General features: G+C 44.7%; 2 protein-coding genes across 2 annotated transcripts in view; both read left to right on the top strand.

The window, feature by feature from the left end:
* LOC147026887 (uncharacterized) overlaps positions 1-1899 on the top strand; it is a gene marked incomplete at its 5' end in the record, with an annotated part of 3166 nt that extends 1267 nt beyond the window's left edge. Inside the window, one exon of the mRNA XM_085880333.1 lies at positions 1819-1899. Within this exon, the coding sequence (XP_085736459.1) occupies positions 1819-1899 (81 nt within the window). The remainder of the gene's footprint in view (positions 1-1818) is intronic.
* The window catches only part of LOC147026885 (uncharacterized), a 207558-nt gene that overhangs the window by 129207 nt on the left and 51048 nt on the right, over positions 1-27303 (top strand). The window contains exons 20-26 of the mRNA XM_085883592.1: positions 2120-2254; positions 7590-7700; positions 15323-15456; positions 16582-16760; positions 16867-16940; positions 17858-17894; positions 19598-19710. Of these exons, the coding sequence (XP_085739718.1) occupies positions 2120-2254; positions 7590-7700; positions 15323-15456; positions 16582-16760; positions 16867-16940; positions 17858-17894; positions 19598-19710 (783 nt within the window). The remainder of the gene's footprint in view (positions 1-2119; positions 2255-7589; positions 7701-15322; positions 15457-16581; positions 16761-16866; positions 16941-17857; positions 17895-19597; positions 19711-27303) is intronic.

Genomic DNA, 27303 nt, shown 5'->3' with positions numbered 1-27303 from the left:
CCTCCCTTTCCGTCTGCGTCTCCGCCTCCCTTTCCGTCTGCGTCTGCGTCTCCCTTTCTGTCTGCGTCTCCGCCTCCCTTTCTGTCTGCGTCTCCGCCTCCCTTTCTGTCTGCGTCTCCGCCTCCCTTTCTGTCTGCGTCTCCGCCTCCCTTTCTGTCTGCGTCTCCGCCTCCCTTTCTGTCTGCGTCTCCGCCTCCCTTTCTGTCTGCGTCTCCGCCTCCCTTTCTGTCTGCGTCTCCGCCTCCCTTTCTGTCTGCGTCTCCGCCTCCCTTTCTGTCTGCGTCTCCGCCTCCCTTTCTGTCTGCGTCTCCGCCTCCCTTTCTGTCTGCGTCTCCGCCTCCCTTTCTGTCTGCGTCTCCGCCTCCCTTTCTGTCTGCGTCTCCGCCTCCCTTTCTGTCTGCGTCTCCGCCTCCCTTTCTGTCTGCGTCTCCGCCTCCCTTTCTGTCTGCGTCTCCGCCTCCCTTTCTGTCTGCGTCTCCGCCTCCCTTTCTGTCTGCGTCTCCGCCTCCCTTTCTGTCTGCGTCTCCGCCTCCCTTTCTGTCTGCGTCTCCGCCTCCCTTTCTGTCTGCGTCTCCGCCTCCCTTTCTGTCTGCGTCTCCGCCTCCCTTTCTGTCTGCGTCTCCGCCTCCCTTTCTGTCTGCGTCTCCGCCTCCCTTTCTGTCTGCGTCTCCGCCTCCCTTTCTGTCTGCGTCTCCGCCTCCCTTTCTGTCTGCGTCTCCGCCTCCCTTTCTGTCTGCGTCTCCGCCTCCCTTTCTGTCTGCGTCTCCGCCTCCCTTTCTGTCTGCGTCTCCGCCTCCCTTTCTGTCTGCGTCTCCGCCTCCCTTTCTGTCTGCGTCTCCGCCTCCCTTTCTGTCTGCGTCTCCGCCTCCTTTTGAATAAATTGTGTTTTGTTTCACTATTGAAGTGTGGGTTGGTGTGCAGTCTAATTGGGAACATGCAACCACAATGCAAGTAAATTGCAACTGTTTTGAAATTGGTGCCAAAACCTCACGAGAAGGGTGCAACCGTCATGGTTTGTTGAGGGTTTTTACTCGGCCCATCTTTTCAAATCTTCCCTCTCCCTTGAAGCAATCCCTTGGACTCTACTGTCACACTACTTGCACTGTACCGCATGTCCAGGTGAAAATTGTAAGTCTGCCCATCCTCACAATTGGGAGGGACTGGGTTATTTTGTGCCCATGACTTGACCCTGGGTACCTCTGAGAACATATGAAAAGTTTGGAATTTGGGCGGGTCGTTTTTGATTATTTAATTATATCACACACGCACACTTGTCTTGTTTCTTCGATTTAAACTGTTGCCCCTCTCACACCTTTATCTCCACGGACCTCATGATTGTATCGGATATCAATCAATTGACCTGCCATGTGTAGCAGTGATTTTGATATGAATAGTTGTAATTTTGTGTGAAGAAAATGATTTCTTCCTTATTTTTTCAATTCCTATACCCTGTCTGTCCCTGGTCAAAATTGCTTTTATTGTACAAATTGTGTACAAAATACATCGCATGAAATATCTTGATATCCACCTGCTCAAGTAATGCAACTTTGTCCAGTTTTCTATTTCTTCTCACCACTTCACCGATCGTCCTCAAACTCCGGAAGCATAATTATGTCTTGCAATTCTTTTTCATCATTTAAATTTGCTTCCCATGCCTCCTTTTATTCTGTTCGGCCGAGTCAACAGTGGATTTTTCTCAAAGCGTTTGCCATGCTGAATGACACCGTGGCATTCTGATGGATTTTGCTTCGCCCAACCATCATGTGACCATTGCCACTCTCGTCGTCTCCATTTATTTTGTTGTTAACTGGATTGCAGCTGTTATTCCAAGGCCTTCCTATTACGCCTAATGCCATTCCATCCTATCGCACGTCCTTGTCGGGTATATCTACAAGTTAAGTAAGTGTCTGCAAAAGAGTGGAATTTACGTATTTAACTTTGCATAAAACTTCACTTGGAGCTGCTAATTTCAAGGATATAAAAATAATTGTTTGGAAAGCTCGTTTAAAGCCCAAACACTTCACAGATTCCAGTATTTTCTAAGATTGCTTTTGACTTGCTTGTAAACAAGAAGTTCCTCCTTTTCTTGCATAATATTACTTTTATCTTTCCTTGTCAGCGTGACCGTTCACCATGTGATCGGCCAGCTTCCAATCATGTCTGCAGCTTCTGCCATGTTCGGGAAGATGCAGAGGAGCTGGGTCCTTTGTTAGTGTCCTCAACATACAAGCTCGCAGCTCACTACAAATGCATGGTGTGTACTCCTGATACATGAATCCAAATACGAGTCTAACTTTGTTTGATTCTGAAGTATCATGTTCATATTCTTCATTCATGTAATCGGGCAATTCTACGACGTTACGGAGTGACACTTTGTCATTTTTGTGAACTTTGATTGCTCTAGCACAGCGATAAAGCCACTAGTTCCTACTCTCTATATATCATATTGCAAAGGAAGAGTTGCACTTTACAGAGATTTAATGTAGTTCCTGTAAGTTGGACCATTGTCAAGTAATTAACATTCAAAAACTGTTACGGAGTGACACTGTCTTTTGTCATTTATTAAACAACAACATTTATTGAAACTCTGCTCTCACAATAGTTATAAAATTGTATTGGAATACTAGGAAGATACACTAATAGTTGTACCTTCAGTACAGGGGTTTCAAAATTCCAGACATGACCTAATTACTCTGAAATAATTACAATAGTCCCGTTACGGAGTGACGAAAAATCCCGTTACAGAGTGACGAGTCAATTTTGAGATTTCTCCCAGAGCAACAAATCATTTCTAGATTACGCCAGACTTTCGATCTGAACCCAGCTGACTTGTGCTGGTGTTGTACTTGAACGTTTCAACATCTAACACATTAGAAAATAATAAAAATGAAAAATCTGAACTGAGAAAATATACAATAAACATATACAAAAGTCAAGAAATAGACTAAAGAAATTGAGAACAATTTACGAGGATGACCAGAAACAAAGTTTGGAATTAATCAGTTGGCCACATCACAAAACTTCACATGACTGTCCTGCAAAAGGTTCCGTTTCCCAAAGGACATTCAGCAAAGACATAATGATTGCGATGGTCGAGGGATGGCTGAAGAAGGAATCTGACGACTTGGTTGGAATCAATCCAGGATTTATCTTCCACCTCTGGGAATGTATATGCCAAGTCAGATAGGCCCACTTTTCGCAAAAATGATACTTCCAAACAACCATCATCTACTATCTGAGTCACCTGGCCAACAAACAACTTCTTAGATTTTTTTGTGACATACTGCACAGTCACAAAGTCACCAGGGTGCACTTGGTGTTGACTGTCTGACCTGGGGCGCTCGGCAGGTGCTGGACGAGCAGTGGTTTGACATTCCAAGGAGGAGACATGGCACTCGGGGTGAAGACTCACCAATTCAAATTGTTCCACTGTTGAGTACATAGAAGTGCTCACAACATATTTCCTCACAGGTTTCACACAGTGTGCTTGTTGTGTTTTCGGAAGCGACGCCACTAACTGCCAGCGCTCGTCCATTTGCGACTGGCACTTCTGAATGTCTCCTGCTGCCATGAATAAAACTTCCATCTTTTTGCACTGTGCCGCTGCTACGCGGAAGAAAGATTCTGCATCAGATACAGGATCCCCAGCCAGATTTGCCAACCAAACTCTTCTCTTTACCTCACCTCCTATCCCATCAACAGTGCCCTTACCGTGAGATGTGGCAAAGAAATTCCAGGATAATTGAATCTTGAACAATTCTTGAAGGAATGTTGGATTGGAAAACAATTTCTGTTTAAATTGACTGGCTGGCACATCTGAAAAAAAGTCATTCGCCCTAATCCTGGGGTGGCGTGATATCAGTGTGGTGATGATATTGGACAGGAAGGTATGAACAGCATATTTGCCATGCTAGAGGTCATCGCTAACAATAACGAAAGACTCGGTAAAGGCCCAGTCACACCTTGACGTTTTAGCCAGCAATGGCAACATATCAAAATGTATGTAAAACGCTGGCTTGCGTTGAACTTTTTATTATTATTTTTTTTTTTTAAGATCCGGACGTATTCATAACGGGTTGGTCGTATGCATAACATATTAGTAACGGACACAGAACGTTTCGTTGTCTTATAGATAACGTATACCAACGAATGCTTAGCCTGTTGTCGGCGTTCACAACCTATGCCCAACGATAGTTTAACTTTTATGCATAGCGCGCTGCACGTATCGCCGACGATCACGTGACGTAGCCTATTAAAAGGCTGCCGCACAATGATTCAAATCATAACCGCCGGAGAAATGGAAGTGTCAACATCGCAGTCACACCTTGGCGATTTTGCCAGCGTATGCCGACCTCTGAAAAATGCGTCTAAAAAGCTGGCGCACGTCGAATAGGGTATGTGTAAGTTTGGTATACGTGAATAAAACGCTAAAGTACGCTATCATACGTCGTATTAAGTGGAGTACGTCTTGTAATTATAAACGTGTTCAACATTTTATGACGTACTTGCCATATGAAACACGTTCCGCATGCGATGGGAATAAGTTGTACGCACGATATGCCAACGTTGTCACACGTCGAAAAAAGTTACTCGTAAGGTGCTCATAAGTCGAAACACTCAAGGTAATGGTTTGCGTCAGTGTTCCAGACTCCATGGTTTTTTTTTATTTTTATTTTTATTTTTTTCTTCGGTATGACGGTGATGTTGACACTTCGATTTCTAGTGCGGTTATGATTTAAATCGTTGAGCGGCAGCCTTTTAATTAAATTATTTTATAACTGCACTACAAATCGAAGTGTCAACATCACCGTCATACTGAAGAAAAAAAAAAAAAAAAAAAAAAAAACCTTGGAGTCTGGAACACTGACGCTTACCATTACCTTGACGTGTTTCGACTTATGAGTACCTTGCAAGTAACTTTTTTCAACGTGTGCCAACGTTCACATATCGTGCGTACAACACGTTACTCATAGGTTAGAAATAAGTTTCTGGTACGCTAAACATTACCTCGACGTGTTTCGGCCTATGAATAACTTACAAGTAACGTGTGTCAACGATCGCATAACGTGCCTACAACTTATGGCCAGCGTTATGCGGAACGTGTGAGTCATACGCTGGCATAAGTCTTAAAATTTCAAGCATGGAAAATTTGAGGACAAACAAAAAGTACAACGTTTAAAGCCAGTGTACTACGACGTATGGCAGTGTTTTTCAGCGTGCTCTCAGTGTTATCAAAACCTACCCATAGCGTATTCGACGTGTACCAGCGTTTTACACAAATTTTCAAAAAATCGGCATAAGCTGGCTAAAACGTCAAGGTGTGACTGGGCCTTTACATTAACATCAATCCAGGCGCACACTTTGAATAGAGTGACTTGGACGTGGCTCCAATGAGCACTCTGGATTTCATTCTGTTCTATCGCAGCATAGTTCTCCGCAAAATCGACCTGGACGACAACGCGATCACCATCAACTGCCTTCCTTCTATCTTCAAAGAAGTAGCTCTGCTTCCTCTTGATGAATGAGTGCAATCTGAAGTATGGAAGTTGTTTGCATATCTCATGCAGGGCATCCTGCACAGTCCCATCTTTAGATACTTTTGTGGCCCGCTGCTCAATTGTCTCCCACTGAAACCATTTCAGCGGCAGGTTAGCTGTTTCGTCGTCGACAGAATACACTGTGGCAAACTTGGTATGGCATTCCTGACATTTTCCTGTCATGCAGTTGTCCGAATCCTGATCACATACAATGCTTCCAAGGAATTCACGAAAGTTAGTCGAAAGTCCAGGCACATGAGATGACAAGGCCCTCCATCCAATAAGAGGCGCACGTTTTTGTGATATCTGCAGAGGCAGACATTGTGCGGAAACTTTGAATTGAGGCATACATTGGCTGGACAAAGTGCTGCGAATTTGGAGTAGCCGATCGTGATGTTTGTATATTTCTCACAAAAAAACTATCCCTCTCGTATTGTCATCATTAGGAAACTCTTTTGAACCTTGTCCTTCCGTTTCCCAGTCTTAATGATCACAAAGTCCTTCTTCCCTGGGGACATCCATGAAATATCGGGCTGCTCATAAAATTTCTTAACAGCATCACGAACATCAGTAGGAACTTTGTGCTCAGGAGCATACTTGCTTTCCGTGTCAACTTCATGTCTGGTAGGTTCGTTTCCGACAGCAAGCCGTCTGATAACAGCTTTGTGTTTCCTCAGTGATTTTGGGAGGGCCTCTCGAGCTCGTTCAACAACCTTGCCTATGCTGGAGCTGTTCTTGTAGGTAGGAGACCGAGAAGTTGGAATAGGACTCAGTGTTTTTTCCCTTCGCCTGACATCTCCGCTGATGCGCACGTTCACTTTCCCTTGCCTTGGCAACATTAGCAGCACGTGCCTCTCTCTTGCGTTTCGCATCCAGCTCCCTGCATTTTTCTTTGTGCCTGTCTCAAACGCTTGTGTCGCTCGGCAGCAGTCAATGGAATGTTTCTGTAATATGAATGCATCGAAAAATTATCCATATGAATTGCACCATACCCTTCTATGAATCATCAAAAAGATCATGAAATGTTTTAGGCCACAAAAACTTACAGTAGAAGTTGTAAGCGGCTTCACTCGGCTTGTCCACTGCAAAGTTGGCAGTCCGCGGTGGCGCGGTGATTTGTGTAGTTTTCCTCTTACGACGCATATCCGCAGGTGACAACAGAGGTGTAGTTTGTAATCACTGATTGCTGGATGTAAACCGATTTCAAAACCACTCAAAATGACTACACGTAAACTTGAAACTTGTCATGCGGAAGTAAAATCTGACACACAATGAATTCTGGGACAGCTACTCTGCCCCCACCTTTTTCAGGCTGAGTTAACAATTGTTTGACAGAATGAGTCACTCCGTAACGTTACGGAGTGACAAGTTTTCTTTTTAATTTATTTTTTGTACATTAAAAAAAAATTATGCTGTGTAATGATTGGGTGGTATAAGTTCTTGATGACCCTGGATTTATTTGGTTTTTCATCCACCAGTTAAAGAGAAAAGTAAACAAATGTCAAATTTTTGTTATGGAGTGATGCGTTATGGAGTGACATCAAACTCCTCATTTGAGTGTTAATTAGGCATAGAAGGACAGCTCATTATTTTCAATTGGTTTGAAATAATCCTCATGCAGGTAGCTTCTGATGGATAGCATTTGTTGACTTGATACCAATGAATTGAGAGACTAATGAATTAATAGTTCTTTGCATTATCGAGGAACAATTTTACTGCGCTTTTCAGTAGAACGACTTCATTAGTTGCAACGAGTGATGTAAGCCAACAGAGCAACCTAACTCTATGATCTTAATATTATCTGAAAGTACATGTTTTCAGCTTTCATTTGGTACATAACATGAACCTTTTCAGTCAAATTTAAAATTTGACCTCTGTGGACCGTTTCTCGTGGAATTGCCCAATACAGTACAAACTGAAAAAGGATGTCTGTAGTATTGCCACTAAGTGTTTTGACTCGGGGGGGGGGGAAAGAGACTGGAGCTGTAAAAAGTTTGAGCAAATATGTGCAATGGGGTGTTCACCATTTTGTCTTTTCTATCATCTTTTCAGCTTTTTTCATCTGGAGTGTATCAGTCACCTCGTCACAAAGTTAATTCCATGGAGTTTGGAGATTTTGATTGCAAGACCGTTCTTGCTGAAATAAAACGGGGAAAAAGAATGGTACGTACACATGATTCAAACCAGCAGTTTGTGGAGAGATTGTTCAACTGAATGTGGGATGTATTGAAAAACACTTTAAAAAAAAAAAAAAAGGCCAATTAAGATCAAGAGATTCAATTTGCAGACTCTTCAGATGAACAACTGGTAGACCTAATGGGACTGCTATAGAGTGTGTCGGACTGTGGGCATACAGTTCCATTGCCCGCCATCCTCCTCCCACCTTCTTCTGTCTCACCTACCATGCCATTCCACCCCCCCCGCCTCGCCTGCCATTCCACCCCCCCTGCCTCGCCTGCCATTCCACCCCCACCTCGCCCTGCCATTCCACCCCCCGCCTCGCCTGCCATTCCACCCCCGCCTCGCCTGCCATTCCACCCCCCGCCTCGCCTGCCATTCCACCCCCGCCTCGCCTGCCATTCCACCCCCCGCCTCGCCTGCCATTCCACCCCCCCGCCTCGCCTGCCATTCCACCCCCCGCCTCGCCTGCCATTCCACCCCCCGCCTCGCCTGCCATTCCACCCCCCGCCTCGCCTGCCATTCCACCCCCCGCCTCGCCTGCCATTCCACCCCCCGCCTCGCCTGCCATTCCACCCCCGCCTCGCCTGCCATTCCACCCCCCCGCCTCGCCTGCCATTCCACCCCCGCCTCGCCTGCCATTCCACCCCCCGCCTCGCCTGCCATTCCACCCCCCGCCTCGCCTGCCATTCCACCCCCCGCCTCGCCTGCCATTCCACCCCCCGCCTCGCCTGCCATTCCACCCCCCGCCTCGCCTGCCATTCCACCCCCCCGCCTCGCCTGCCATTCCACCCCCCGCCTCGCCTGCCATTCCACCCCCCGCCTCGCCTGCCATTCCACCCCCCGCCTCGCCTGCCATTCCACCCCCGCCTCGCCTGCCATTCCACCCCCGCCTCGCCTGCCATTCCACCCCCCGCCTCGCCTGCCATTCCACCCCCCCGCCTCGCCTGCCATTCCACCCCCGCCTCGCCTGCCATTCCACCCCCCGCCTCGCCTGCCATTCCACCCCCCGCCTCGCCTGCCATTCCACCCCCGCCTCGCCTGCCATTCCACCCCCGCCTCGCCTGCCATTCCACCCCCCGCCTCGCCTGCCATTCCACCCCCGCCTCGCCTGCCATTCCACCCCCGCCTCGCCTGCCATTCCACCCCCCGCCTCGCCTGCCATTCCACCCCACCGCCTCGCCTGCCATTCCACCCCCCGCCTCGCCTGCCATTCCCCCCCCGCCTCGCCTGCCATTCCCCCCGCCTCGCCTGCCATTCCACCCCCCGCCTCGCCTGCCATTCCACCCCCCGCCTCGCCTGCCATTCCACCCCCCGCCTCGCCTGCCATTCCACCCCCCCTACCTGCCATTCCACCCCCCCGCCTCGCCTGCCATTCCACCCCCCCGCCTCGCCTGCCATTCCACCATGTGCCTCAGTACCGGCGAGTCTTGCAGGCAGATTGGCAAGGACTGCAAGGACCCACCTCACTTCAGATTGATCTATAATTATCTGCTGCCCCTTGATGTTAACTTAGCCTTTGAATTCTTCCACAGAAACCTGCTCTCTTATGCACAGATGCGTCCCATCTCGTCTTCAGTTATCCTACCCTTTCTCCCACCAATGGTACACTGAGGCAGTTACTCTGAAACAACTTGCCGTCTCTTCCTGAAATGCAAACTCCATCAAAGCCAATCTTCCACAAAACCTGCAACAAGTGTGTCCACTCTCAAGAGCCAGAAAACAACATATGAACAACCTGAAGAATGATCTTTCAAACTTGTCTCCCTTCTCTAAAATTCATGGTGGTACCTTGTTAGGTCAATCTCTGGAGTATACTCCGACTCCATCCCTTCCCTCACTCTGAGAAAATCCAAATGCCTCAATTCTATGAGTGCTTCCAAATCGTTTCCCCAACCTCTCGCTTCCTGTACCTGGACTCCACAATCGCACCACACTGCTCCTTGACTCTTACATGAGAAGGTGGATACTTTTCTGGCAATCCTCGACTCCAAGTCTGATTCTGCATCTGGACCGAATGGCTGCAGCGCACAGGTCTAAAAACCTGCTCTGCTGCTCTGACATCTTTTTGCTCTTTTCCCCAATCATTTTCCCTCAGTCATCTTCTTTCTTGGAAGTCGGTCAACATCACTGCATTACATTAAAAAGTTGCAAAAATTAATATTCTTCACAAGCGACTGATCAGTTTGCTTCCAGTCATCATCAGCAATGTCATGAAATCAACAATTGCAGTCGACATCAAGTCCTTCCTCTTCTCAGATCATCAGTTTGGACTCTTCCTTGGACATGCTGCCTCTGCTCTCCCAAAAATGGATGGAGGACCTCTGGCTCAGAGATGCCCAGGCAAAAATGGTATTGTTGGAACTATGGTATATGAGAGTTGTACTCTCATACCACAGTTGGTAACAGGTCAAACTACAGGATTCTGCAGTGAATTACTATAGGAAAGGAATGTCTGAGTGAGATCAGTCTATCTCTCTCGAATCTAGACATATCTCGAGCATTCGATACAGTCTGGCATGCCTCTTTGCTCTCTAAACTCTACCTATGGCATCCAAGGTCAACTCCACACATGGCTAACTGATTTGCTCTACTCCGAGCCAACCTCTGGCTCTAAATGGAATCCTTTCATCTCCTTTCCGTCAAGACTGTAAGTGCCCCAAGACTGTTCTTGACCCAGTCCAAATCCAAATTTTAGTGACGATCACTCTTACTCTCTTGAAAGTCCTCTTTATCTGTTTGCTCATTACTACACGCTCTGTTGTCCAGAGGTGGATTAAGATTTGTTGGGGCCCTGGGCACAAAAAATTTTTGGTCAAAAACACCTCAATAAAAAGAGGACTATTATTTTTGCCCAAAAAGAACGCCAAAAAAACAGATTTATTTTCGCACTCGCTCAGCCTATGTTGCTTTTGATGAGACTGCAAAAAAAACTCCCCCCCCCTTAATAATGCCATGTTACGGTGTTGCATTACTAATCAGCTAGCTCGCGCTTGCCAAGCCAGCTGTTCCTTATCAGTTTTGTTGGAATGCTTACTTGAGCCACCTGGTGGGTGCTCTACAAGCTGATTGGTAATGGAATACACCCCAGTACTTACAGGGGTGTGTTGAGTTACCAAGTTTTTATTTTGTTATTTTTTTTTCTACACATAGACGAAGCTTGTGGAAGAGCTAAAAGGTTTAGCGCTTGTGGAGCGCTCACCAAGTGGCTGAAGCAATTTAGTAAGCAGTCCATCAAAACCGTTAACGAGGAACGGCTGGCTTGGCAAGCGATAGCAAGCTAATTGGTAATGGAACCCACCTCAACACATGTGTGAGAACGAACACCCTTTTCTGACTCTGCCATTTGTAAAACGAAAAAAAAAGCTAATTTGGCGTAATTTTCACTCTTTTCGCCATTGTTAAGCTGTTTTCGGTTGCTGGGGTCATTTCATTTCATCCTCGGGACAGGTGCTCTGATTTGAAAAACTGTAACATTCTGCCATGCGCATGGGTTAGTCAATTTATTAATGAGGGGTTGTTTTGTGATCATATAATAAGTTGTGTATATTTGCTCACACTCACCAGCTCTCTCCGAAAGGACTGTCTGGCAAGCCCTCCTTTCTACTTTCTTAACAATCCTCTTGAGGAAGTTGTCATTCAAACTCCTGGGTCTCACTATCAACCATGATATTTTCTTGGGCAAACCATGTTTCAAAGCCAGCCACCGAATGGGCATCCTTTGTTGTACGAAGTCCTTCCTTGGCACACCTGAACTATCCATGTACAAAGCCTTCATCCGCAGCTTGATGGAGTACTGCTCTTCCCTCTCGTCAGGCTTCCCTACCTTGTATCTTGCTCAGTTTGATGCCATGTAAACTAAGGCCTTCAAGATGATTGGAATCTAAAGCACTGAAGTTCTATGGGTCTATCACTTCACCATCACAGACAGGTTGGTGGTCTCTTTCTGTCATCTACTGCCTCCTTTCATGGTCTTGCACCCTCTGCTCTTTCCGTGCCTTCTCCCCCCCCCCCCATTCCCCAGGTTTCTGAAGGCTCAAATAATCCACCATCAACCCCCTTCTGGTGAAGCTACCAAAATCCAGGATCACTGCTCATCACCACTCATTTGTTCCTCTTTCCCCTCCCTCCCACCTGTGGAATCTGCTTCCACATTCACTTCCATCTCATTCCTCCTTCCAGGTCTTCAAGACAGCTGTTCACCACCATCTCAGATCATCCCCAATCCTAAATCTTTATCTTTTCTACCCTCGTTAACCCCACCCAGATCCCTCCTTCTAATTTTCCCATTTTCCCTCCTTGGAGTTTCCGTCTGTGTCCATCTTGTCCACTCCATGCATGCGTGTTTTGCATCCTGTTTTTTTCTTTTATGTCCTGATCCGTTCACTGTACTAGCGTTTCGATGAGTCTACACCCTCCTTCAAAATTTTCAACTTTTGTTGCTTTATCGTCTGAAATTATATTGCATTAAATCAGACTTTTCTACCTTTATTTACACATCGTGACCCACGACTTCAAAGTAAAAAACAAATTCTACAAATTTCAGAAAATTGATTAAAAATAGAAAACTGGAATATCTTTGTTGGATCAGTGTCTACCACCCCCCCCTTTATAAACAGCAATTGTAAATTGACTCGGGTGTAACTTTGATTGCAAGACCGTTCTTGCTGAAATAAAACGGGGAAAAAGAATGGTACGTACACATGATTCAAACCAGCAGTTTGTGGAGAGATTGTTCAACTGAATGTGGGATGTATTGAAAAACACTTTTTTAAAAACAAAAGGCCAATTAAGATCAAGAGATTCAATTTGCAGACTCTTCAGATGAACAACTGGTAGACCTAATGGGACTGCTATAGAGTATGTCGGACTGTGGGCATACAGTTCCATTGCCCCCCATCCTCCTCCCACCTTCTTCTGTCTCACCTACCATTCCATTCCACCCCCCCCCCCCGCCTGCCTCGCCTGCCATTACACCCATTTCACTCAGGTGAAATTTGTCAAAATCAGATCCAGAAGAGATGGAGTACCATTGGTTGAGATCCGGGTTGGGAAGTTGACCGAGTCAGTCCCAATGAGTCACAGAAGTCTTTTGCTGAAGTGCAATGGCAGGTGAGAGAGGTACCCACACCCAGCCAACTGGCATGATGACAATTGAAGTCACCACATGTGTGGAAGAGAGTTAGGATAAGAGGATAGAAGTTGGTCCATGTTTTCAGATCGTGAGGTGAAAATGGAGTCATCACTGCTTGGTGGACGGTACAGCGCACACATAAACATGAGGAAGGAGTGGAGGGGAAGATGTAGCCATAGGTATGCCTGGGGATGTGGGGGAGTTTGGTCAGTGCATGGAGAGTGAGGAATAGAGTCTTTGACGAAGAGAGCAACTCCTCCACCAGGACGAGGCTCAGCTCTGTCGTAGCGGAGAAGGGAGTAACCAGAGAGTCCGTTCATTCAAGCTTTTGGGCCTCACTATCTGCCATGATCTTTCCTGGGAAAGCCTCATCTCCAAGCTGACCTCCAAAGCCAGTCCGACTGTGCATCCTACGTCGTGCAAAGTCCTTCCTTAGCACACCTGAGCTTCGAAGCACTGACAAAGCTTTCATCCACAGTCTGATGGAGTACTGCCTCACACCTTGCTAGACTTTATGCTGCAGAAACCAAGGCTTTTAGGATCATTGGGATCTCCTACAATGAAGCCGAGTCTGAGTCTCACTCACTCACCAGAGGCAGGTCCGTGGTGTCTGCGACCTGTCCCCCCCCCCCCCCCCCGATATTACCACAGGGCGCTCAAGGTCCACTAAAAACCCCTTCTAATGAAACTGCCAAAATCAAGAATCACTGCTCACCTTCACTCTTCCTCTTTTTTTTCCTGCCTCTGGAACAAACTCTCATTCCTCCCTCAAGGTCTTCAAAACAGCTGTTCACCACCATCTCAGATCATCCCCAATCCTAAATCTTTATCTTTTCTACCCTCGTTAACCCCACCCAGATCCCTCCTTCCAATTTTCCCATTTTCCCTCCTTGGAGTTTCTATCTGTGTCCATCTTGTCCACTCCATGCATGCGTGTTTTGCATCCTGTTTTTTTCGTTTATGTCCTGATCCGTTCACTGTACTAGCGTTTCGATGAGCCGAGATTACAGTGCTTACAAAGTCAACACCCTCCTTCAAAATTTTCAACTTTTGTTGCTTTATCGTCTGAAATTATATTGCATTAAATCAGACTTTTCTAACTTTATTTACACATCGTAACCCACGACTTCAAAGTGAAAAACAAATTCTACAAATTTCAGAAAATTGATTAAAAATAGAAAACTAGAATATCTTTGTTGGATCAGTGTCTACCAACCCCCCCCCCCCTTTATAAACAGCAATTGTAAATTGGCTCAGGTGTAACCATCACCTTCAAAATCACACACCAAGTTAAATGGCCACCGCCTGCATTAAGTTGTAGTGATTCTGATCATATGCCCTTCTAGTTTCGGAATAACATCAGCCATATAATCCTGCAGGTTTCCTCTGTTTGGTAATGCATTTCACAGCAAAGACTCAACCGTGAAAACCAAGGAGCTTTAAAAGACTTCCAAGATAAAGTTGTGGAAAGGCACAGATATTCTTGTATTGGCACAGATAGATACACTTATCCAACCAAGATATTCTTGTTTTGAATTTTTAATCAATTTTATGAAATTTGTTTTTCACTTGGAAGTTGTGGGTTACGATGTTTAAATAAAGGTTGGAAAAATCTGATTTAATGCAATTTAATTCCAGGCTATAAAGCAACAAAAGGTGAAAATTCTGAAAGGGGGTGTGGACTTTATCGGCATTGTATATATAAAACAAACCATTCTGTAACACAGAGTATGGTACATCCGTCAGTCAATGTACATTGAGAACTCCTCCCAATCTGTTCTCAATAACTTTCTCAAATATTTTCTTTGCCTTCCCTAACAGTTCCACTGCTTTGAATGACAAATGAAGTAGTGGGTCACTTTTCATCTTAAAGCTGAAATTGTACTGTCCAACCAATTGTCTGCAATATTTCCATTCCTTCATATCATTATACACAACTATCATCCACTTCACTTCCAACTCTCCTGCTGTGTCCACCATCTCAACTACATCAGTTGGTCCTGCTGCTTTACATTTCTTTAATTCTTAATAGCTGACCTAATTTCTTCCTCTTATATTTCCACTTCTGCTCCTTCTACTTTCCTGCTCTCCACCTCATCACATTTTATTCTCTTCATTCAGCAACTTTTGGAATTGGTCTTTCCATTCTTTTTCAATTTGCTCTTTTTTCACTACACCTTTTCCATCCTTTTATCTTCAAACGGTCTATTACTAAAGCACCTGGCCGGGTCTTGGGCCTCAACCTCGTGGGCCAATCGCAGAGCGCCATGACCGGTTAAGCTGTATTATTGGTTGTGCACGAGAGGTGGATGGTGATGTAAAAATGTTATTGAAAATGCCATTTTTCTTGACTGGATAATCCAAACTTAACTGCTGTATTTCATTGTATCATGTAATAAAAAAATGTAGAACATGCTTTCCTTTTTACCTTGATATGACATGAATGGGTATCTTTTCAATTTCATTCCAACAGAAATGCTCTTACTGTGCCAAGTCTGGTGGTACCGTTGGCTGCGAGTTTCGCAAATGCACCAAGACTTATCATTATTCTTGTGCACGCAAGGCTCGGGCAATGCTGATTGAAAACGACAGCAATGGAATTTACAAGTATGGTCATATCGCAATCTGTTTTTCAACCATTTGTAATTTTGTTTGTTTGTTTGTTTTTATCTCATCCAAGATCAAGGAAAATACGTTTTTACTTTTGTGCATCATTTTTCACAAGTGAACATTTTGATTAATATCTTTTTTTTTTTGATCTTGAAATGTCTCAACTCATCTTAATTGCAATAATTATATGTAAGCACTCTGAAGTTTAAATTTACGTCAGAGTCACAGTACGTTGTTACCTCCGCCACCGAAGGTGAACGGAGGTTCTGTTTTGACCATCAGCTCTGCATGTTTGGCTGTCTCTATGAGCAGGATATCTCAAAAAGTAATGAACGGATTCAAATGAAATTTGGTGGACAGATTGGGTGTGTGACAAGGATGATTACATTAAATTTTGGTGAAGATCTGGATCTGGATACAAGAATTTATTGTTTTAAAATCGATGTGTGTGCTGTCCCTGGGATGGACGGCACACACATTGATGAAAATTTGGTGGACAGATTGGGTGTCGTTGGCAACCATTGTGCAGATCGTTATGACAAAAAAAATCCATATATAGCAAGATATCCTAAAAAGTTGGATGGATTGTGACTAAACTTAGTGGACAGGTTTGGTCAGTGACAAGAACAAGCCAATTCGATTCTAGTTCAGGTTTGGATCTAGATCTGGCCTATCCGTGGGATATAAAACATAAACTGTTCATCCTGGCAGAGGTATGTGCTCCACCGAGTACTGTTCTAGTTTAGCATATGATGCATGTACAAGCTCTTCAATAGCTTTAAGCTGGCCTCATGATGGAGCAATTTGGCCGTTTGACTTTCAGCCAATTATTTTGTCGCAAAAAGATTATGCAATTACACTTCTTTTGCATGATCAGTTTGTTGTGAAGTGGGTTGATTTGGTTGGTTTATTGGTTGTGCTGCCTTGTTCCTGCTGTTTTATTTATTATTGTTCTTTTTATTTTTCTCCCTGTTCGTCAATTTATAAAAGCTTAAATCGGCATGGCAATGCTTGGAACATGTTTGCATCGCCTTCTGGTGCAACCTATTTCGTCACAAAATTGCTTTGATATATAGGTCTCATTCATACTCTCTTCTTGTGCTTTCCCTGTTTCTGCACCAGGCTGTATTGCCAAAACCACAGTGGCAAATATGGATTTTCGGAATTTCGAGGGAAAGGAAATGATGGCCAGGGTGATGGGCAGAGCTCTCCAAAGAGAAACGAGTACCAGCCGGGAGCGTCTAACAGTGGGGACGCTATGAAGGAAAGCAACCAGAATGGAAATCAACCCCAGCCAGGAGGTGCCAGTTTGTTTTATCAACACTTATTTTATTCCTGAAAAATATTGGAAGTATTTATTTTCAAAGATATTGAGGCTTGAATGAAGTATTTATTTATTTCATGTAGCAAGTGATGGACTATCATTCAAGAGAATGACTACTGTATCCGAAGATTATGAAAGCACGTCGTCCAATGACAGCGTAAGTCTTAACTTTAAATTTCTTGGTTTCATGTGTTCAACGTGAGTTAACTTTGAACCTTGTTTATTCTCTGTTCACTTTGGTTTGCCATGGTGAAAGTAGCTGGTTGGCTTTCTATTGACATGCATCCATTTGATTTTGCCCATGCTAAGATCATATCCACCATGTTGTGAAAATATATTTTTCTTTGCACCGTTAATTTGTAAAAATTTCTAAAAACATTTTTTAAACTTTGTTATTGTGGGGTATTTTGTGTTGATCGGTGACAAATTTAAATTTTATCCATTTTACATTCAGGCTGCAACACAACAAAATGTGACGTCCGTGGAGTGTGATTACTTTCTGAAGGCACTGTTTTGTGTGACTTGTATGACGTTGAATACACACTGCGGAAGTTTATTATTTTTTGACTCCTTATTTATTTTATTTTATTTTTAATTTTTTCTTCATTGGTCATTTACCAATGAGATGGTCGTGTTTCTTTCGAAGAATGACCAGATAAATTGCATGTTATCTGAGTGGGAATATATGGTGACAGCCTTGTTGGCAAATAAAAAATGAATATACAGGTAATTCTTTTTGTGACGCTTCCAACTTTGTTGCAGCAACATTCCTCCTCCCACTGCCCACCACCCTCCTCCCTTTCAACATATCTCGTCAGCTGAGAAATGATGAGTCTTCCGAGTTTGATGGATTTAAATTTGATTCAATTGTATTAATTTGGTAAACGACATTTTTCATTTGCATGTTGATGGTATATTGTTCCTCGGTGCACTTGGAAACCTGCATTGTGAAGCAAAGAGTTTACGAGTGGAGAGACTCTACTCCAAGGGAGGTACTTTAACCTCACCAGAAACTTTGCTATTATGGACCTTGATTTTATGTGCTTTTGTCTGGCTGTCTTTTTTTTTCTGCAGATGCCAAGTATTTTGGAAATCCTTGAGCATATCCAAGGTGAGTAGTACCTTCATGTGATGTTGCTTCTACTTGTGCGTTGTGTATCTCACACTTTCACTGTTGTCAGCTGTTGATGGAGTTTAAGCATTCGGAGCAGTATATTGTCTGGTTGTTAGGTTAATCCCCACAACCCAATCGTGTTGGATGGCTGATTATCGCCAAGTGGTTTTCCTTGGCATGCGGACACTTGATCCTCAGAGATTGTAGCACATGCGGGAGGGGCAGGCAGTACTGTCAGTGATGGTTGGAAGCACGCATGGATGCACAGCACAAGGGGTTTATACTCGAACCCCACGACAAATACACGGACAAAGCAAATTAAAATAAACATGGGGATTTAATGACAATATAAATATTTATAAGGGTAATTCAAAAAGTAGTAATAATAGGTGAAGTAAATTAACGTCTGAAGTCGAGGCACCCTGACGCATAGACTTGAATGCAGACAAGGAGAAAACGAAACAAAAGAAAATCCTCCCTTTATTCTGGCACTTTGCTTGGTCCAGAGATGGTCTTTATTGAACTTTGGGCTTGAAGTTCTTTGTCCTGCATGGGGAGATGCACACAAAAATGGTGCTGAGCCCCTCTCCATGCGAGAAAACATACGTGAGGTAATTTGTGAGGCAGTATTCAGCACCAGGGCTCACTAACCGCTGTGCGGCTTCCTCGTTGATCGCGCTTGCCGATACCGTGGCACGAGGCAGAATCGTGCCGCTCCCCTCGGTGAGATACACGAGGTTTTGAGGTCCACCTCATATGACCCAACCAAGAGTCAATGACCGACCAGTGTCTTGCTCAGGCACGTGAGAAAATTCGCTTCAGCACGAATACGAGAATCATGCCGTTTTCTTCATGCGTTGAAGGAAAGCCGGCCGTAATGCCCTGTTCTTACACGCCACCCCCTAGCTCCGTCATCTCTCTAATCACGTTCCTCACACCCCAAACTGAACCAACCAAACCATCTGCTCTTCCTCTATCCTTCTGACGTCACCCCCTCGTGTGTTCGCTCCCGATCTCTTTTCGACGACTTGGTGCCTAACAATCATCCACCTCCGGGTGTGGTTTGCTGGCACGAAACCTGGGAAGGCGGGGCTTCTCGCCTGCTTGAACATGCAGCTGCCTGTTGTTATGCTTGTGGTTGTTATAAAAATGGACTTCTTTCATGGCTGGCTTGTAAATACATAAACGTAGGAAAGGTCACAGGGGCAATTACATACTGGGGGAAATTGGTCTTAATCCCTACCGAATTAACACTGCACCACCCCCCGTGTGGTGACAAGTAGCACTTGCGCTCAGTTTCCCTACTTGGTTTACATCGAGATGTCTGCTTCATGTCCACAGACCAAACAACTTTATATAATCCTAACTTTCCAATGAAATTCTTCCATCTACCCCCACAACCGTAACAATATGTTTTGGTGTGGATGGACGAGCATTATTCCGCCATTGGTTTGGGTGGACTTGCTGTCATAATTTTCTTTTTCAGGCTGCATCGTGATTAAATGAGTGAACTTCTTTGCTGTACTCTTCATATTTGTGTTGAAGAAATGCTTTTCCTTTCATTTTTATGGTTAACCCACCTCTGCATTAATAGCTGCCTCATGTGAGATGTCACCTTTAAAAGAGTGACCAACAAGAAAATTGTGAAAAGGGGGAAAAAAAAATTATTTTAATTATTTAATTTAATTTATTTTTTGCAGCTTCTCATAAATGTTCTGATGTGGACAACTCCTTGGTGAAATCCGATGATGTTTGTGTGCCGAAAGACAGCCTACAACCCAGTCGCCAAACTTTGCTGTCTCCATTGTCAACAGTGAGTGACCATGTCAAACAAAAATGGGGAAGTTTTGATTACATGCTTTTTCAAAGTGTTAATCTCTAATGCTATTATTTGTATCACACTGCAGTGTTTAGCAAGTTGAGGATTTTGGTTGGGTCGCACGAATATTGTGAAATAATACTTTGGAAAGGGTAGGATGTTTCTTTGGTAGGATTATTGCCTCTGTTTATTATCACTACTTGCAAATACAACCCTTCGCTTCGTTGACGTGATTAAGGAGGGGGGGGAGTAAGTTGGGAGGGTGTGGGAGAGGGGAGGAAAGAGGGGGAGGGTGGAAAGGGAAGGCAGTGTGAGGAGGGGAGGGTTTGTCTGGACATGACCACCATCTGGACATGTCTGGAGATCACCACTGTTTGAACGACTGGTGTACAAAGGTTGAGGGGGGGTAGGAGAAAATGGGGGAGAGAAAGGGGTGGAGTAAGGAGGGGAGGAGGGGTGGTGGAGTGAGGAGGGGCAAAAAAGCAGTGAACAATGTGTAAATATAACTTGTAACAATTGAAAATGAATTCCTTTTTATCTCCCGCCGCGTGGCGGAAGGGGGATATTGTTGTCACCCGGGTCGTCCGTCCGGCTGGCTGGGCGTCAACATTTATAGCTGCGAGTGCGATAACTCATAAACTGTTCGCCATATAGATTTGAAATTTGGGTCACACATGTACTACCTGAAAAGGAAGAACCCTATTGATTTTGGGCGTGGCCGGATCCAAGATGGCCGACTGGGGCGGCCATCTTGAAAAAAATGTTTCAATGGCGGGGGATTCCCCATCTCTGATGGGTATATTTAATAAGTGTTTCCATGATTGGGGTTGGATGCAGTTCTTATTGCTTGTGCTAGGCTTATTCAGGTGTGGTAGGCTGTACAGTTGAGGTTGAAGGCTCAGAAGAGGAAATGGAGGCTGATTCACTTGAGTTTTTTTTTTTTTCTTTTTTGAAGAACTTCATAATGGAGATTTGAGTGGCTGCTTTCATTTTCTATTCGTAGCCCTCCTTGTAATATTTCAGGATATTCCCCATCTCCCTCTGCGCCTTGGAACTTCTCATGCAGTTGGGATTGTGCTCATCATGAGCGACTCGCTCAGGGCGACAGGGCATGGCAAAAGCGTCTGCAATGATTGAACGATTCCAGCAGCCGGCAGAAAGAACCTACACCCGCGAAGGTGCAATGGGTTACAATCGGGTCTGTGGTCAACGTGTGCCCTATGGCTCACAAAGCTCTTGGTCGCCTGTCCCCTGCCATGCACAACTCGCTTTGGCAAAACAAACTTGACCACACTCATCCACTCCAAGGGCCACACACTCTGCTGGAGCTGGATCTCTGGTTCACCTCCAGGCCCGTAGCTAGGGCTCAGTATTAAGGGGGGCATATGAACTGGATGGGGGGGCACAATTATTATATTAAATATTTTTGATAACCCGGTATACTATTGTATTCATGCAGCATTGACACATCTATACTGAGGTTGCCGTTGCATACTAACCAAATTGATCTCAGCTAGATTTAATATGTTCCAATGTTTTTGGCCTAAAATTATTCGAATGCAGGAGAGCCGCAACAAACTGGCACATTCACAATGCAGATATTCAATGATTAGACAATTGGTACCAATTCAGGTGCACTTATACAAGGTGTTGTGAAGAATTGGCATTAGAAAATTAATATACCAGAGATACAATGACTAAACGGGGGAGGTTGGCACCAGAATCAGTGCACTTTGAAATAAGATACAGTCGGCTATGACCTGCGATCATCACGTTAAACTATCAACAGCAAATACGACCAGCCTGAAGATACCACAAGGTCCGCATTTAAAGCAGTCAATTACACAGAGGTAAGGTTATGCACAAAGCACTATATATGGGATATGCAAAGCACCAAACACAACATTTAACTTAAACATCAGAAGTACAAAGCAACCGACCACGGCGGGTGCTGACCACAACCGCAACCACACGCACACGCGCATCACCAGCAGTCACACACACAATCTGAACTCCTCGTATAGTTTTTATACCACTGTACTCGCTGTCAGAAGAGCTGCAGGCGACGTGTCTCGGTGTGGAATCTTCTGAGGACCTTCTCCTTCCATTCATTCAGGCATTTACGTGTGAGGTCTCTCTCGAAGGCCAGCCGTACCAGTTGTGCCTTGCGTGCATGGCGCATGGACCGTCGATGGTCAGTGAAGACATTCCTCAATGTTGAGAATGAGTTTTCACACATGGCAGTGGACGCACCAAATGTTAGTCCAAGTCTCATAGCAGTCACTACACTTGGCATGGCTTCCAACAGTTTGTGGTATGTTGAGAGGAGTTTTTGTGTTGTCCATCTCTCGTTTGGCTGCTTTTCTGTCTGTGAGCGAATAAACTGCTTTGCAACCACACACTCTGTTTCACTGATGATTGACTTTGTTAATGTCATTATGTGCTGGAGCAAGTGGGGATCCAAAAACGTGCTATTTTCAGGATTCAAGGCAGCGAGTGAATGGGCGAGTTGTGTGTTGCGCTCACTGAAGCGCTGAGCGATCTCGCCAAGCACAGTGTCAATTGCGCTGTAAAAAACCCTCTGCAGTTCCGTCTTGTCATTGTCGTTATTTTGTCCTGTAGTCTCCAAAACTACAAACTGTTCCAAGTTCTTATGCATTGTGCGTCTCCGTTTTAGTGGTGCAGGTGTTGAAGTGCGAGCATCGTTGGCCTTGTTCCACAGATCAGTGAATTCATCCTCAGAGCGGAGTTTCTTCACGCACTCTGTAGCACTCTCCACCAGTTCCAACCCCGTTAGCAAGTCCATGTCCTCTGCCTGCAAGAATCTGTTAGGGCCATCTAACAGCATCAGCAGTTTTTGTACAAAGATAGCAATGAACATGAAGGCAGGCCCAGAGACTTCCCGCAAAAGCCCAATAGCCTCCATCCTCATCTCTGCACCATATGCGCGCTCTGCATCAATCTCCGACAGTAAGGATGTGATATCCTTAAAAGATCCCATGATCACAGACACGGTGGCTAAATGTCCTGTCCACCTTTGATTAAGAAGTCGTTTTAACCGCTCACCTTTACACTGTGCAGCAACAGTGGGCTTTTTGAAGAATTTGTACAGGCAACAAGAAACCCTGAGGAAATCAGTGACAGCTTTCTCTGCTGCCAGTGCGTGGATAACTACCAGATGGAGTTGGTGATTTAAGCAGTGCACATAGGGGATTTCTCTTTCCAATATCTCTTGCAACAACTTTTGCACCCCACCGTGCTTCCCAGCCATTACCGAAGCCCCGTCGTACACCTGACTTAATATTTTTGACTTCTCAAGTCCTGTTTTTGTCATCTCTGCAATTATTAGGTCTGTCAATGTTTTTGCATCTCCAGCGTCGGCTGTAGCTATTGTGAGTAGATGTTCTGTTGCTTCATTTGATGCCGATACAAAGCGAATGATGATTGATATGTTCTCACATTCAGTGGGGTCCCTCGTCCCATCCACCTTGATGGTGAACCATGAAGTGCCTACTTCTTCCACGATGGCATCCGTCACAACATTACTCAAAGTGCAGATCAGTTCATTCTGCATTTCCGGACTGGTATAGCTTTCGTTTCGTGGGATATGCTTTATTATTTCGGCTAGCTCGGTGTCTTTTTTGAGTGTGTAGTTAAAAAGCGAGAGGAAGAGCCCACTGTGCCCGTCTGACATATCCTCAAAATTATCAAGGCTCCCTCTAAAAGGTATCTGATTTTCGGCGAGAAATCCCACAACATCTATAAGAGCAGACACATAGTACCGGTTTCTATTTAGCTGGTCAGCATTGAGGAGTGTGGAAATCTCCTCACTACAATCGATGTGCCTCTCATTCTCCTTCCACCTCAAAACACAAGTTAAATGTTCCTTTGAAGTTGCGTGTTTGTGAAACCCCCTGCCTTTCTCAACGGCATGTTTCCAATTCCGGTAGCCTCGCACTGTGAAAGTAGAGTCCACTGGGCCGCGTGCAGTGTTAAACTTCCTACATGGATAGCAGAATGCTGCATCTGTCTGCACACTGTATTCCAGCCATTCATTAGTCTGGTACCACGAGGACACAAACGAGCGACTCTTGTTCTGCAGCAGATGGCCGGGGTACCGCTGTAGAACAACTTGATTCGGTCTCTCACTTCCAAGATCATCGGGAAGCAGCTTGGCAGTCACACCCGATCCCGAGGCCGCCGCCGAGCGTGGAAACTCTGCTGTCTGCGCTGGGGCTCCAGCTGCAGGGCTGACGTTGCTGGCTTGGCCAGGTTGGCCAGCTTCTGTCGGTATTTCATCGACATGATCGACATGATCACCTTTTCCTCCTCCTCCTCCAACTCCTCCCACAACATGTCTTTCATCATCTTCTTCATTTTCGTCACTTGCATTTTTTCCTTTTCTGAGACATTTTCATATATCCATCATCCACGTCTTTTTCTCCTGCTGCGAGCTCGTACTCCGTGATTCGTCCCTCATGACTCGCGTCACTAATCTCATGACTCGCGTCACTAATCTCGCGACTCGCGAGATTTGACGGTTGGCGGTTTTATTTATTAAATGATGCATCCATCAAAAACAGGTATTATCTGCATCATTTCAAATGTAAGCACGATTGCAAACACACATATTTTTAATTTTTATTATAAAATTACTTTTGTAAGATGGAGGGTTGACGGGTTGTGAAGGTCACGTGGTGCACGTGCACTTCATCTTTAATTATGTTAATTTATGTCTTTTCCTTAATCATATTATGACTATATTACATTTATACCTAACTTACAACCAATCAGGTAACCTGCTCAATAGGGTCTCCATATCGAATACGCTGATTGGCTATTCCTGAAAACGAAATGATCCACGATATATATAACCACCCACAACATCGACATTCGACATGAGGTCTTGGCTGCCGGCGTTGGTGCTTGCGTTATTATCTTTTATCTTGTGGTCTTGGACTGTATTGTCTTGCCAATTGCTTTTGGAGATGCGCTGGGAAGCGCACACTTATCTCTTGACTGTTAGTTATTCAAAGAAGGATATTATTAAAGAACAGTTTATCCAAGAAGGCCTTATTCACCATGTTGAACATCTGGAATAAGGGTTTTAGTTCACACAGGTGAACTCTTAAACAGCAAGTTCACAGTGGGTGCTCATCCTTAAACACTAAGTTGTTCACAGGGTGCAACAGGGCATAAATGGGTGGCGTACAAGTGGGGAGGCACCAGATGCGCCATGGGGGGGGCATTGCACCCAAATGCCCCCCCCTAGCGACGGGTCTGTTCATCTCTCAAGTCGTCATTCACTTCCTTCTATTATCATGATGCAAGGTAAACCCAAAACCAGGTGACAGTCTGAATTCCAAGACTGACCAAAGCTTGACCATTGGCTCTGAGCAATGTGTTCCATAACAAATCTTTCACCCAGTCCGTTTCTCTCCAATGTATGAGTGTAGCTGTCATGTCACTTGAACATTGCAGCCTCAACAAAAGTCATTCTCTAAGATCTGCTGACAATCCATCATGGTGCCAAGATGCCACTGACGCGCTCAGCTGTCTGCATACATATCCTTTCCCCCAGTACCGACAATACTTATTTCATTCAAGTTGCCTTTTACACAGAACACCTAAGCATTTACAATTATGTTGGCTTCAATAATCCCAAACAATGACTGCAAATAAAAGTGTAAAAATAGTAAAACAGAAAAATCATATTACATTCAAACGTTGTTATAGCTGGATAGGAATTCCCACATTTTACATCATTATTAAAACGAAGTGTACACCTCTGCCACTCAAGTAATATTTTTGCCCTACAAACATTGTGTTGTGTGGAAAGGGGAGAGATCCATAGCTGGGCTGTGATAAGCGTATTATGGTCCGTGTGTTTTGAATAGGTGAGATCCCCAAGTAATGGGGTTGTGTTAGAATAAGTTGTTTGTTACACGTGACGTTGAGACAGCGTATGTAAATTATAGACAGGTTCGAGATTAATTATGTATATGTAAAAACCTCGTGGAGGCAGGGCTAGATGAGGACTTCCCATCGCAGAGGTTCACATGTGTGAAAGGCCAATTACGATCTATCTGGCCAGTGTGTGCCAGCCATGGTTGCGCAATGGGATGTAGAGCCTGAAAGAAAAGATGTAGTGAGATTTTTATTGGGGCCCCCTAGGGGGTGGGACACCAGGAGGAAGAAGAGAACTCTGCTCTGACTGCAGAGTCCATGTGAGAAGACGAGTCGAGGCTTGTGAGGGCAAGAGTGTTGGTGAGTGCAAAAGAGTGGAACCCAGAGAACGTCCATGAGAGTCCTGCACGAGAGTCGAGACAAGTCGCTCGGGGCCAGAGCATGAGAGTCGAGACCAGGGAGTCACCATGACAGCACCAAGAGAGGCTCGTGTGGAAAGGAGGATGGAGACCTTTTGGAGGAGAAGCCTCGTGTGCAAGAAGGAAATAGGGAACCACGTGGTCTCATTGAAGCCCTGGCTTACGGCTATATGCCAAAAACTTTACTTTTCAAGTTGATCATCATTCAAGCCTAATTGGCTACATTTTCCTTTTATCATCATACTTGAACTCATTATGCTAATTTTTGGAGAAATTACATCTGCAGGACAAAGGAAGACACTGCCACATTGTCAGGGAGTGTCAGAGGTGTATCCGTGGTATTTGACCCATCCTCCAGAAAATCAGTCGGTGAAACGAAACATTTATTTTTCTGTCAAGAATTACACATGTCTCGTTTCACAAAATTTGTACTTTTAGCCTAAATGCACTCAGTGGCATGTGTGCTCTCCAGTTGCAAGATGCTTGTTTTTCCTGTCAAGGTTTGTGCTGGAGATCTTGTAGCATGAGAGTACTATCCCCAACTTTCCTGTGACAAATCACAACAATCAAACGGTAAGACAGACAACCACAGAGCAGTTCTGAAATCCAAGATGGTGACTGCAATAGGGTTGTTTTTATCGTTGCTCCTTCCTTGAAAATCATCCAGAGTATTATTGTCATCTTTTTCGTTATTTATTTATTTATTTATTTATTTACTTTCCAAGCAATGTATACTTGTGTTTTAGCCAAATTTGAAATGCTTTCCTCCTGATATTTGTCCAAAATCTTCAGTTGAAGGTCTTGATGGCATCTGAAGACTATCCGATGTAGTGACTCATGAGGCTTATCGACAATCGTAACCTCCACGTTAGGAAATGTACAATGGAAAGAGTTTATATTCATTCCCAGACATATTGTAATACATTCGAAAGAGGGGGAACTGAACACTCTTCTTTCTTAGCATGATAAATAATATTCATCTGCTGTGCTGTCCTTCCTGTATCATGGCATTATTGCACAATCTCTTCAACTTCCTCCATTTTGCATCTTGCCCCCTTCCCTCGTTCATCATTGCTTCTTCCCTGCAGCTTCATTTTAAAATTTGATTTATCTGTCATCCCCTTGTCTAAGCACCTGTTTCTTGTAAAGTGGGTGTTCAAACAGCCCAGGTCTCTTTTTCTCTCTCTTTTTCTCTCTCTCTCTCTCTCTCTCTCTCTCTCTCTCTCTCTCTCTCTCTCTCTCTCTCTCTCTCTCTCTCTCT

This window comes from Eptatretus burgeri, chromosome 5, assembly GCF_056783735.1.
Source record: "Eptatretus burgeri isolate ZD-2024b chromosome 5, Ebu_testis_v1, whole genome shotgun sequence".
Classification (NCBI taxonomy): domain Eukaryota; kingdom Metazoa; phylum Chordata; class Myxini; order Myxiniformes; family Myxinidae; genus Eptatretus; species Eptatretus burgeri.
Note: the sequence above shows the minus strand (reverse complement) of the source record. Positions and strands in the feature narration are given on the sequence as shown.